This window comes from Plodia interpunctella, chromosome 13 (genome assembly GCF_027563975.2).
Source record: "Plodia interpunctella isolate USDA-ARS_2022_Savannah chromosome 13, ilPloInte3.2, whole genome shotgun sequence".
Taxonomy (NCBI): Eukaryota; Metazoa; Arthropoda; class Insecta; order Lepidoptera; family Pyralidae; genus Plodia; species Plodia interpunctella.
In genome coordinates this window covers 9,181,368-9,196,468 of record NC_071306.1, presented here as the reverse complement: position 1 = coordinate 9,196,468, position 15,101 = coordinate 9,181,368, and the positions used below count along the sequence as shown (strand labels likewise).

General features: G+C 36.1%; 1 protein-coding gene across 1 annotated transcript in view; it reads right to left on the bottom strand.

The window, feature by feature from the left end:
• The window catches only part of LOC128674723 (uncharacterized protein), a 40,698-nt gene that overhangs the window by 25,371 nt on the left and 226 nt on the right, over positions 1-15,101 (bottom strand). The window contains exons 2-3 of the mRNA XM_053753554.1: positions 14,869-15,023; positions 1,959-2,070 (exon numbers count right to left, since the gene is read on the bottom strand). Coding sequence (XP_053609529.1) covers positions 1,959-2,070; positions 14,869-15,023 — 267 coding nt within the window. The remainder of the gene's footprint in view (positions 1-1,958; positions 2,071-14,868; positions 15,024-15,101) is intronic.

Here is a 15,101-nt window from a genome sequence, read left to right as displayed (position 1 = left end):
ATCATTATAGTTTATAGTTTTTAAAGAAGGATCAATTTGACATTTCGTCCAAATTCATAAATTTAACCTTGTAACGTCTCTAACGTCTGTAACTCTTGTATGTCCTCATACAATATTTATTGTTACAAAATCAGAATTACAAAAAAAACAAAGATAAGGGGTTTATCCAAAATCTTTGAAATTAATAATACTTACAAAAGAAGACATTTTTTGACAATTCTAGCTATAGGCTGACAGATGTCAAATGTGACTTATTAAATTGGTCCTACTTTAGTAATAATTTGGTGTCAACTGCTACTAAAACAACTGACGAATTGTAGAGATTTGTTTAGCCACTTTGACATTATACGACCACGTGAATGAAGTATGACAGTGCACCATGGATTTAATAAGTATTTCGTACAACCGGAGTACCTACTATATCCATGCAGTGCACAAATTAGAATACAGGAAATGCGAACATTTCAAACTGAACGTTTCGAAAATACCGTCTACACAAAAGGTTACATAACTATAAAGACCCGTCTATAAAAAAATATACAAGCATAAAAACTAGCACATAAACACGTTACCTCACCCCTGTGTGCATATAACACGTAGCACCCTGTATATAATACCGTATGACGGCTATCAACCTGTCGAATCGTTGAACCCTTGCCAGAATATAACTTCATCGCATGCCAGATCGCAGTAGGTCGCGCGGTCTCACGCTAGACCATCAAAGCATGATTTACATCTAGTATTTTTAAAATATTTTGAAATTAGTCTCGTGAAATTTCTCTCGCGAGATTTCTCTGCGAAAGCGGCACAGTTATTGTTTTCATACAAACTTTCAACCCCCATTATAGTCAGTTGGGGGTTGATTTTTGAAAAAAAAAAGTCTAGGTTTGTACGGTTGTCTTTAACTATATGCATACCAAATTTCATCAATCCAGTCCAGTGTTTTAGCCGTGAAAGCGGAACAGACAGACTTTCGTATTTATAATATGAGTATATATTTGAAAAATCTGTCGTTTGGCCGTAAATGTGGCTTCAATGGATTCTAGAGTTACAAGCTTTTTACCTATCCTGCCTGCTTGTCTGTAATCAAATCATGCAAGCTGAAATCAATGGAATGGAAGTCCCCCATTGTCCAGTCCATGCAGGGTAATTAGACAATGAATTGGCTGACGTTGTTTTAATCGATTCGAGAGTTGTTTTGGTTTTAAATAAAGTAATTCATTACCAATTAGTCTACTAGATCCATTAAACGGTTAATTGTTATTTGTTATTGTTCCATGAATTGGATTTATGAGGACACATCATTGGAATGGTCTATATTTCAACCAATAAGTTAATGAGTAAATAGGACATTTTTTTGGACGGTCATACACGACTTTCTTTATCAAGTGTCGTGTACGCATTCCTAGTTACTTTATGTTCTACGACTCTATGTGGGCACCACGCTCGTCCACTGCCTGGAAGTCCTGTGTTCGATTCCCAGCGCGGGCAAATATTTACACTTGTGATCACAGATACAAGTCTGCTGTTCTGTTTGTGTTGTGCCCTTTTCTTTGTTAGTATCCATCGGACCTGACGATACAAGCTTAGTGCTTAGTGTGGGTCATTGAGTGTTGTCCATACATTTACCTTTAGGCGCATAAGGTCCACTATATTCGACAACCTCGGTGGCGCAGTGGTAAAGTGCTTGCCTCTGAACCGAATATGTAAAAACATAGTCTTTACATATTATAAAGAGACTATAGTTGCCCGGGGCTTCGCTCCCGTTTGAATTTTGAGATAAAATATAGCCTATATAGTACTAATCTAATGGTAAAAGAATTGTTGAAATTGGTTCGATAGTTTCGGAGATTACCCGCCTCAAACATCAACCCACAAACGCATACCTCTTTATAATAACAGTATAAATTCACTGATAGATAGCCTTGTTTTTATTATCTGTAAGGATTAAGGCTTACTTCGCACAGTGAGGTTGACCCTGTCCAAGAAGGCTGTTTCGTTTTCAACGCCGCATTCGTACATGCCAGCGTCGTCGACATCGATGTTTGTAAGGAAGAGGCTGCCGTCCAACTGTAACAAACAAAAACCGCTATAAGCATTTATTTTTCCTGTACCGATGTTTCTCTGTATCAAATCTTGCAAGATCGACCCCCGACGAGGTAACTCCTCAACGGTTTACTGCTCCGATATGATGATGATTTGTTCATGTTGTATGTCGAATCAGCTCGGGCTGATTCATTACTTACAATGATTGACATTGCAACACTGGAGATAATGAAGAAAAAAAACAATAAATTCGACATATTTTTTATTATTATAGGCAAAATCAAAATTAAACAATTTATTCAGAAATTAGGTCTTCACAGGCACTTTTTCACGTCATATTCTAAATTAATTGATGTTTACCAAAGCTACAAACTACTAGCATTTCGGAACGACCACTGCTGAGAGGAAATGCCGAAAGAAACTCATTCAAACAGTGTTGGTCCCTATTATGCCAGGCTTACCATTTTTTAAATATAAATTTATGTATAATTTTTTATCAGTCACAATTTAAGTACACAATAAAGTACATGGTCAAAAGGTATACTGAAACATATTATGATTGTGATCAAGTGCTGATGAAAGGAATATATATATATACACAGTTCCCCCCGGCAGCAACCGTTCACGAGTTGACGCGTGAGTCAGCCATCGCGAAGCTCAACCACAATAGAGGGAACCTTCCGACCCGATCCACGACGCCGCCACCGGTTTGACCATTTGGGTGTGCCTGACATATTCGATCTCCATAATCTAACATAATAGATACCTATGTTACTGAAGCAAAAAGTCTAACCGCTCGATGTATTTATTGCTAATGGATGGAAGATCCTCACAGACTTATATATTAACGTCCAGCTTCATCGAGCAGTGAATAGATTTGATACAATCAAATCCAATTCTAAGTGAAGTCACATATTATCCACGTATTTATTATCCAGCTGTGCTATTTCTAACCCGCCATTCAGAGCACACAATGGCAATGCATTGCACTCGTGCATGACTTGCATCCGTTCAATTTTACTATGCTGCTTTATACCTAGTAAACATTTATATTTACAGTACAGAGAATTAAACGATATCTTGACATCATAACTTTCGTTTGGTATCCTTAATGCGAAAGTCTGTCTGTCTGTTCCGCTTTTACGGCAAAGTCACTGGACCATTTTTGATGGAATTTTGTATTCATATAGTTAAAGACCCCCTTTCAAACATTAGGCTACTTTTTTTTCAAAAATCAACCCTCACATTAATGTCGGAGTTGATTGAAAGTTTGTATGAAAATTCTGTCCGTACCGCTTTCGCAGTGCAATACAAATTCAAAATATTTTAAAAATACAAAAGGTCTTTTAATTTCAGTGGTTATTTGGAAACAAATTCAGTGATACTTTGTGAGAGCTTTACAATTGCGAAACAAGTTAGTTTGTATACTTATTAGATACATACACAAATGATATGTAGCCCTCTGTACACAACCTTAAACGACATTCTCCTGGCATTCCTTATAAATTACTCCTTTGTCGGTTTTGACAGTTAACTGAATGAATAATCGTTTCGGGAATGACAAATGGTCGCAATTGACCTGGTCCTGGATCCGTTGGCATTTTAATGCAAGGTTTTTGCTTCTTCCGGCACTGTCATTAAGGGAGAATGAATATTTTACCTGAAGGGACTCTTTCAGGTCCAGTATTATTTGAAATGATTGATGATGAGGTGTTTGAAGCGTGCATTTGAATATTCTTCTTCTTAGCGTGTTGATTCTGCAAAATTTATGTGGACCAACACGAATAGGTCCTTTAGTGTGGTGGCGGTAGGGCACGCAGGGCGTGACAGTACAGTACACTTACTGTATTGTACTAACCAAGGTTAGCCTTGGTTTGGAGAGAGGCACCACGTTTATAGGCAGCGACAGAGCAGTAACTCTTCCTGGAAATGTTTTCTTTGCTTCGACCGACTTGTGCCCAGGGTCCTTGCCTATTAATACACTTTCATTTTTTGTTTTCTTTACATTCCATTTGAATATTTATATATGTTTCTAATATGTAATTAATGTGAACATTTGGATTTTTGTTGTTTCAAGATCTCGAGATTAAGATATTTTTATACAGGAATAGTCAACGTTAGTCAGTAAAAGTAAAATAAAAATGTAATTTTTGACACAAGTGTTCGTCGTCAGACATTGTTGCATTGTTACAAAAAATCCTATCCGAGCTGTAAACCGTTGTAGAGTTCCCTCGTCGAGAGCTGATGCTGGGTGCACCATGAGGTCATGCTAATCATAATAACAAATTGTCACGGAACCTTAAGCGGCATAGGAAATTCCAACTCTATAGAACAAGCGGAAGTATGTGAAATTTTATTTGCAAGATTTGATTACAGACACACAAAAATCGGGACAGGTGAAACTAAATAAAAGCTTGTAATAGATAACAAGCAGGTATGACGAGAAAATTTCATTCTGCGTTTCGTAATGGCATCGGTAGAAGACAAAGCAACAAATGAAACGATTGCTTCTATAAATATTTCAAAGTGGCGAATCGGCTCAGGTTTAGAGTTCGTGTGCCGGCCTCGAGAGGGCCTTGGGTCGGATCGATAGGGCTTGTTCTCAAAAACAGACTGAGCAACTTTGATTCGACACCTATTGGGTGGTATTTGTCATAAAAGACGACGAATTAATCTCCTTCGGAATTGGTTAGAAAAAAATCCGAAATCGAAAAATGCGAGGAGTGAAAAGCTGGATTGATAATATTCATATTATAAATGAAAGAGGCACATCTATTTTCTAATATGAAAACCCGGATGGAAATTTTGTTACAAATATTTTGTTGACGACGAAAACCTTTTATCCAGACTCTAATAGAATTAAATCAATATAAATTTTATTACGGAATAGATGTTGTCCCGGGGCTTCGCTCCTGTGGGAATTTTGAGATAAAATATAGCCTATAGCAATCTTAGATAATGTACCTTTCTAATGGTGAAAGAATTTTAGAAATCGCCCCCCCTCAAACATACAAGCTCACAAACACTTACCTCTTTATAATAATAGTATAGATTACCACCAGATTTCAACACCAGTTTTAACAATCATTTGTTTTTTTTTAGCGTATGGTGTCCCACTTCTGGGAAAAGATCTTTTACAACAAGTAAACCGGAAACCTAATAAAAATCGAGCAAAATCAATTTGCAAGATTTTAAATAAATACTTAACGTAGATAAAATACAAGTGATATAAATTAATATTGAAATTAATAAATAAAATTGAATACAAGTGATATAAATTAATATTGAAATTAATAAATAAAATTGAAGGATTTGTATAAATATAACTTGCACTCCGGTTTATCAAGACAGATAGATAGATAGATAAAATCTTTATTTGTAGCTACAACACAAAATACACAACACATACAGGTCGGTACTATTGGGTACCCGTTGGGGCAATACACTGATTTTCAGTTGTGACCTAAAGGTACCTCCATTTTTTTCATTTTCTATTTATCATTTAGAAAGTGTATAAAAACTGAAAACCACTCTATTACGAAAGACGTTGCGTGTCTTTCATTACACGTAATGACATCGACATGACAGGAGTATAGCCTTAGTCCTGGTTGGAAAGGCCGGGGAAATTAGAACGAGAAATACTGGCGAAAGCCTTGTTTTTTAACCCCCCGACGCGAAAAGAGGGGTGTTATAAGTGTAACGTGTGTGGATCTGTGGATCTGTCTTGTGTCATCGTAGCTCCCAAACGGATGAACCGAGTTTTTTTTGTGTCATAGATAATTTTATCCCGAGTGTTCTTAGCAATGTTTCATGATAATCGGTTCAGCCTTTCAAAAGCTGTAGCGAAATGAATATTGAAAGTCGAGGGTTTTTTAATTTGTCTAACACGTTTTACTTGGATATTTTCTAAGCCCTTCCTTCGGCGCGCATATGTTTGTTTTTACGAAAGGTTTTGCTCAGCTAGAGATAGGTAAGCCTTGCGATACAGTGAGGAAACGCTGCCAGTGTTCCGGGCACGTTTGTTCCCAGCGGCGCTTTAGTAAATTTACTTATTTAAACTTTATTGCGCAAGTCTAAAAGTTACAATATGTGGAATATGTGGAAATCATTCTTTTACCAGTCACACCTTAGATAAAGAATGCTATTTTATGGCTAGATAGCTTGTTATTAGTGGTTATTACATACAATGTGCCAACTATGTATATCAAATCCTTACATATCAAAGATCCTTACATATTATAAAACAAAGTCCTCTACCGCGGCTGTCTGTCTGTCTGATCGCGATAAACTCAAAAACTACCGCACGGGTTTTCACCAATAGATAGCGTGATTCGTGAGGAAGTTAAGGTTTAAAATAAATTATATTTTCACACGCAAGCAAAGCCGAAAGGACGGGCCGCTAGTTTTATTTAAAGCAAATAATTAATTGTTAATGATCTTATTTTTTCGTGATCATGCATTTTCGTGACCTGTTTTTTCGGAAATCGATCGTTACAATAAAACGTTAGGCGAATAGCCGAAAACTTTATTAATAAAGTACACAGCAAGAACTGAAACATAGTAGAAGAAGTACTTCGTTTTCAGTTTCAGTGCAAGTTGCAAATCGTATGCGGGAAATGTGAGGTTTCAGTAACACCCCGCTATGTTTGGCCCGCATCTAGCTAACCAGTTTTAGGTTTGCCGCTTCATCGAGTTTGAATTATTTCACTTCACTCCATTCTACTATCATTATAAACGCGAAAATTTGTGAGGGTATATGTAACATACATACATATTATTTTGACGATCTCGGTGGCGCAGTGGTAAGGTTCTAGCCACTGAACCGAGAGGTCCCGGGTTCGATCCCCGGTCGGGTCACGATGGAAAATGATCTTTTTCTGATTGGCCCGGGTCTTGGATGTTTATCTATATATGTATTTGTTATAAAATATAGTATCGTTGAGTTAGTATCCCATAACACAAGTCTCAAACTTTCTTTGGGGCTAGCTCAATCTGTGTGATTTGTCCTAATATATTTATATTTATTTATTTATATTTATATTATGTTACTCTTTCACAAATCTATTGGACGGATTCTTCGGATGAAACAATTGGTACACGATTAGAAAATAACCTGGAATGGGAACCGAACCAAAGAGATGCAAAAAAGCGTACTTAGTTAAAATCACGTACTTTCAGAATCTCCAAGCAAGCAATTGTTGAGTTTACTCGAGTGCCAACCCTACATGCAAAGAGTAAACTTACAGACGAAGGGTTCAAGTGTTTAGTAGAGGTATATAGTGAGTTATAAGTTCACAGTGGCAACACGCTGGTCTGCCTTTGTTCGACAGTTGGTATTGCTTTGCCAGAGCAATGGAAATTGGTGTTTGGTCAAATTGCAAATGAAAATTTACTTTCTTAATGAAAATTTTTCGTTATATCACAGAGTGGCCTGTCCCGGCTTCGCTCTGGTAAAAAACCTTATCTATACTATTATTATAAAGAGCGTTTGCGAGGTTGTGAGTTTGTATATTTGAGTCAGGTAATCTCCGAAACTACCGAACCGATTTAAAAAATTCTTTCACCATTAGAAAGGTACATTATCCAAGATTGGTATAGGCTATATTTTATCTCAAAATTCCCGGGCAACATCTAGTATATTATAAAACTATAAGAATGGCTGTTGTTGTAGTAAGAAATCAATAAATAAATATGAGAACAAAGCCTAAATCAAAGAGCAGTCCTCAAAAACTCAAAGAATTAAGATCGTAACAAATATTTTACAAATGAAACTGCTGCATCTCAATACTTCGACGTAAAACCTGACGCATATGAGTCAGGTTGGCTAGGGGCGGCGCCCTAGCCCATAATGCCATGCACCCCGCTGTAAGCAGGGGGCTGACTCATCGTCGCAGCAGACTGTAATCTGTCAATCCTATTTATAGGTTATCTCTGGGAGATTGAATGCGATTCGAAATCTTGGCCGTAGTTATATTTATTTTTGAAAACGTATTGTATGGTTTTCGACTCGCGTTGGGTTTAGGGTAGGTTTTTCCCACGGGAGTAATAATTTTTTCGGGATTAAAGGTATGACTATGTCCTTTTCCGTACTTCAAACTATATGTATGCAAAATTTCAAGAAGATTGGTTGAGTAGATAAAGCGTGAAGATCTAACAAACAAACAAACTTACTTTACATTTATAATATTAGTCAAGGTTAGGATTAGTATTAATGAAATTGTGAAACATTGATTACATAATGGTATTAGTATAATTAAGACTATGTCTATGTGTCTTAATCATAAAAAGGGCGTTAAGGTATTGAATATTGACATTTGTACCGTTGATATCCTGCAAATCCTGATTTTAGCTTTCAATATGGACAGAAGTCCAGTGGGACAACCAGTCCAACCAACTCGAAATAAATCAAAAATCGACACGCAAAATCAAGACAAATATTTTAGTATCAGGTGAACCATCGCTTTTGACATGGATAAATGAGTAGCAAACTAAAAAACAATACATGAGCCAACCAAACAATAATTTGGCAAGCGAACCGAAACCGATCGGGTCGATAAACACGCTCGACTTGTCAAACAGTCCACACCATATCATGTAACTCTGCGTTTCTATGGCATGGTAATACCGGCGGATTTCCAATGAATTTGGATAGCTCGATGTTATGTTGGCTGTACTTTGCGTGACAATCCCTTGTGTTTGCAATCGAACACTGCTAATGTCACTCCATCGACACACCTTCAATCTAAAGTGTAACTTTTATTTAGATGCCGTTAAGGATGACGAAAAAACTAATGGTTTAGTGGAAAGTGGAGCAGAAATAGGACCCAGGGAAATGACGCATTGTGGACGCGGATTAATGAACGGAGGGAGAAATAATCGAAAATTTAACACAATATTTTTATACCAAAATATCCATAGAAGTTGAGCACTTTGGTAAGGCTAGTCCCAGATTATGTCATTAATATATTTTAGCATTGCAAACCACACACAATGGTTAATCACGGACAATGGGCGGCTCAACGTGGCTTAGCGACGTTGAATGCCGACTTGCTTTAAGCGTGGGCCCGGCAACAATCAGATTTAATGAACCTACGACCTTTTAGTTTAATAGCTAACGAGCTCTTCGGATCAGGGAGGACATTGGGAAGGAGTGTTGATTTAATAGACAAGACTTCTATTATTTTATAGTATATAATTGCACTCATATGAGAATCTAGCTTTCGTCCGCGTAAATTTTCCGGGATATAAGGTACCCTATGACCTTCTCCGTACTTCAAACTACATGTATGCAAAATTTCAAGAAGTTCGGTTGAAAAGATAAAGCGTGAAGAGGTAACAAACAAATAAATAAACAAACTTACTTTCGCATTTATAATATTAGTTATTAATATGATTAGGATTCGGGATGAAAGTAAAGTTGGGATCGTGCACTAATCACTTGATATTTTTTTAGCACTATTGTGTCCCTGGTGATACGTCGTGAGGTTTAAAACTAAGTCCTCCTCTAAAATCACGTATGTTTTGTGCCTACAAATAATCTTTTTTTTTTTTATAATTTAAATATTTTCTTTAAATACAGGTTACATAATAGGTATGTGGCAAGTTATACAATAGCAGAAGAGCAGCGTGTATTTACAAAATTCTTATATATTTAACATGTTATGTACACATATTGTTGGTCTGTTTGGTTAATTCGTAGAAACTATGTAATTTTCATATATTTTAGGTGCACCTAACTTACTGTTTTGTGTACTTATGAATAAATAAATATTACACTTGTTATTCCAAATTTAAAAAAGTTTTGTGCAAAGTTTATAAAAATATGTGGTAAGTTTAAATAATATTACATAATATGACACAATACTACACGCCGGTTTTAATCGCGCGTTTGACTTCGTTTTTTGATTTATGCTGAATCCCCCTATCAAGCCTCTCGTTATTATTTACAAGATTTGAACCAGAAGTACGATTGCGGCAAGGGTACATCTCCTTTGTAGTCTACTATGTGATACACACGTCGCAAAAAGCCTCTATAGGTACACTTATATCCATTGTCATGTCCACATATCCATTGCGACTAATGGGAGTAGCTGTGCCTGTTAATTACGCTTTTAGTGTGTCAGGCTCAGGTGACGTTACTGTGTTCACTGATGAATGCCCGGCTTTGAATATTAGATAGATTGATGAATTGTTTAGCTAGCTAGGAGAAAGGAAAGCTATGAAGGGCATTTCTAGACAAAATAAAAGACAAGGCAAAGCTCGTGTCGTGTAGAGTGGTAATATCTATGGTAAGGAACAGAGAAGAATGAAAAGTACTCCATCGACAAGAACGATCGAAGATGACAAGATGAATTGTTTATTGCACCATTTATTGAAGAAACTTCAGTTATAACTAGGCATAAAATGTATTCATTTATCTCCTATGACTCCCGCAATCAATTTTGCCTGATTAGGATTCATGGTGGACCAGAGGATATTTTTCTGTCCCCTTTGATCCACCGTTTTAGGGAGAAATACCACGCCTGACTCTTGAACCAACTCCTGAATCTTAAAAATCAAAAATGTATTTACTTTAACAATTTTCAGCCGAAATAAAACGAATTGCTCGAATACGTACCACGTCTAACTGTTCGGCTAAAAAGAAAGACAACTCTATTTGTGCACATCTCAAAAGTCAAGATCAGATATTACTAGGAAACCCTACACTGTGTGAGCAAACCGATTCCCCCCAGACAGGTAGGTAGACAGTTTTATATGGCCAGACTCCAGACAGATGATTCATGTTTCCACTTTTAAGTTGACAAAATGACTAGACAATATCAATAGGTATCTATAAAAATATTTCCCACGGGTCTCAATGTTGGTGTCAAATATTAAAATTGAGCTGTATCAGACTTTGATTGAAGTATATCACAACTTGATACACCACAGGGTCCAAAACGTCAAATCAAATCAAATCATTTATTCAGAAATTAGATTTTCACAGGCACTTTTTCACGTCAAATTTTATATTATATATAGTGTAACTAGCGGCCCGTACCTGCTTCGCTCGGGTAAAACCTTAATAAATTATACACCTAAACCTTCCACAGGAATCAAACTATATATAAATAAAACCCGCATCAAAATCCGTTGCGTAGTTTTAAAGATTTAAGCATACATAGGGACAGAGAAAGCGACTGTTTTATACTAAGTAGTGTATTCTCAAAAGCTACAAATTACTAGCTAATCTATCTTCTTGAATGAATCTTTGTGCTATGTGTCTATGTACAGGGGGACCACTATAAGATATCTGGAAATCGCAAAATGGTATTTTTTCACTATCCGTCGATTTTAACTAAGCCTATGACAAAAGGAGGACAATGGAGCCATCCAAATCGCTTCGGTCCAATTCGCCTCAACAATTACAATCACTTAGACGATCGCTCAACTCCGACAGAGTTTAATTGGCGTCTAAAACAAATGCCAGGATCCCAGATCGTCTCGAGAAGATGCGCTGTTCTCAATAAAAATTTGTAGCGCCATTATAATTAGATAGGACTACGCGTCTGCGGAAAATTATTACATATTATAAAACGGTGATAGCGAAAACCGTATAAAAGTAGGTACCTACGTCAGATAGTTTTTGAGTTTATCGCGTTCATACAGAGAGACTTTTGACTTTGTTTTATAATATGTAAGGATAAAGCTACGCATGAAACATAGGTAGGTAAGTACCATGTAAACAAACAAAACAGGATAACAGAGTTATTGTATACTTTGCACAAACTCCCTGGAAGAGAGGGTAATGCCCGGATTAATTAGTCCGCGGCATACTTACTATACCTCTACATAACGCATATATATTTTCTTTCGTAGCTTTTAGTACAGACATAATACTTCTATCTTACTAACAATAATCGTACTTATATTAAAATGACAAAGTATAGATGTGTGTGAGGAAGTTTATTTCTCAATCACGTCGCCAAACTAGTATTTATATTCGACGAATTTCGACGAAATTTGGTAATGTAGAAGAATTCCTCAAAGCATCAGATTGCATCTAGACTCATCTATCTAATGTAGTGTTATAATTATGCGAAAGATTTTTTGTTTTGTTTCGTTACTTCTTAACGCTTTATATACTCAAACTTCTTTTACTACTAAATGTACCTACATATAAGAAATTTCAAGAAGTTAAAACGTATTTACCTACATATAAAAAACTTCCGAGTAAGGAGAAGGCCATTTATCAATCCGGGGAAAATAAGTACAATTCCCGTGGAGAATTTATGCGGGTATAATATTATGCTAGTCCTAACTAATAGTAATATACATGGAAAAGTAAGTTTGTTACTCCTTCACGCTTCACCTGCTTATCAATCTTCTTGAAATTTTGAAATGTGGAGAAGGACACAGGGTATCTTTCATTATTCAGAAAAATAAATGCCCCTGTGAGAAATTCATGCGGGCGAAGCCGCGGGTAAAAGCTAGTATGCTATAAACCACATACCTACTCTCGGCATTACGCTCACAATGTATAAGTTGCTCAATGACCACCAAGAGGGCATTATTAGCAACAATTAAGTTACTGAACTCTGAGAGGGTCTGAGAGGTTCGATGATCCTGAGGGACTTGGAGATGGAAGTGATGGGAACTTAGGTAAAAGTTAGGAAAAAGTTTTGACAGTGAAATAAATTTATTGAATTTCAATATTAGATGTAGGGCAATCTCTAATTCCTTCTTCTTTCGGCTATAGAACGAAGGGTTACGCTGTCCCTTTTCTTCTAAACTTCGCACGATCTTTGGAAATAATTTCGTAAATTTACACTAATATAAAATATATTCTGAGCAGAATCTATTAGACTTCCAGAGCGAAGACGCGAATACTTCACTGCAACATTTTCTACGACAAGAGTAAGTTGAAAGTATTATATCTACCCGATTATTAATTTATAGGTACCCGGTTAATATGTCTAATGATATGCTGAAATTTTCTAGACCGGAAACGATCAGGAAACGTTCTCAGAATATGTGGAATATCCTGAGATTTTTTTTTGACTTAATTTGCAATGAGAATTTCTTTAGGAAATCTCTGTAAAAAATATTTCCGAGAATACGAGAATTTCTCCGTGGCACATTTATGTCACAAGTCCCAGTATTCACTGCAGCGCTAGTGTCTTTTTGGTGGCCTTGCGTACTAAAAATGATGTACTAAATGTACGTAATCGACAAATCTGTCTGCAGGTGACTGTACAAATCTTCGTCACACTAGTTCCCGCCAATTTCAGCAAGACAGTAGACAATATGAGCGGGGAGCGGTTGACACTTATCTCGAATGAACACTGGTTCAATCCGGAAATAGCAAGGTCAACATCACACCACCTAGGTAGCTAGATTGTTCGCGAACCTGGTTGTGACAATAAAAATAGTTTAGTTGTTTTGACTATAGCATTGGCGGACCCTGAGCTTCGACGTTCAATGATTGAAGAAGTAACCGAAAAGACTCAGATGAGTGAGTGGTCGTTTTGACTACAGCACACACCGTCGAACTGAGACAGATAGCGACGCGAATGAATAAACATTGCGTAGTATGTATGATGGCTTTTATTTCTCGCAATAAAGAACCAGCAATGTATGCCGAATGTGCTAAAGTTTGGCGAACTATTAACCGATAATGTGCCGACTCTAGTACATATACAGTACATACTCTGTGATGTGGCCTGAAAAGCTGGAATATGCCAGGAAAATTAAGACGCGAGAGAAAAATGGAATATCGAATAGGTAGTTTTTGTATGAGAAACATTTGACGTTGAAAATCACAATCGTAAATGAACTGATGACATACCTAATAAAAAAACTAAATATGGCATTTTGCGAAAATGACGTTCTGCAAAAGAGACATTGTGCGAAAATTATGTTATGCGTCAAGACGTGACCATGGAAACTAAACTAATGCAGTAAAATGTGTTTGTAGACAATTAGGGTGGCGAATTATGGAAAAGGCTGTTAAACTACCAACCCGTTTATGTAGCTGTTGCTTAGCCATTATAAGAATTTTCAGCCTTCCCAAACAGGGTTCAATTCAGGCAGTCATAAAAATAACGGCTAAATCTTCAAAATTTGTTAAATTTTAATTCAGAAATTTATCAGTCTAAATAAATTGTTTAAACAACTGGAGAGATTCGAAATGTATATGTAAGTATTTCATTAATTACATTTGATTTTGTTCTTTAAAGCAAAGTCATTAGGTAAAATTTTTAGTTTTAAAAGTTAACACTACAAGTGACAATGAGAATTTATGCAATTTAATAAGTTTACACAGCTACATTTAAGAGTGTGTATGAATTAATATGAATGGAATACTTACTAATTTACTTGTGCGCTAACAATTCAGAAAAGTATTGTCACACATACTTTCTGTTCATAATGGGATATAACACATATTTTACTGATACTTTATCAAGTACTCAATTTTAGAAAACCAGATTTTTGGCTTGTAGCAATAACTCACTCATTGTATAACTTTAATTAGAATGTTTATGTCTACAATCTATTAAATAATTATGAAATTTTAAATTGGTATACAATTGTTATCACAATTTTGATGATTTTTTTATTTGAGAAACATATGCAAAGTCTTTCTTGATTAGAACAGGCTTTTCTTGTGATATATCTAATTTATTCATTGTAATATTCACATGTATTTAATTAAATGTATTTCGATCATATTGCTTAAAATATCACCAGTTACGAGTTTATTTACTTTGTTTTTATTGTTGTTTACATAGTATATTAAATATTTATCTCAAGTTTCAATAAAAATAAATTGATAAAACTTACCAAGATTTCATGATGCGTCCGGTTTCCCCTATGCACCCACAATACATTGGGAGGCGGCAAGGTGAGCAGGCCTCCGCAAGGTATCGTAACATTGGTGCCTTTGTCCACTGCTACCTCTCTGATTTCCACCTCCTCGGCAGAAGACGAACCGAAAACTGAATACATAGTATAATTAGAAGCTCAGGAAATTATCACAAAGTTATAACATTTAATAATTTACCAAATAAAACAAA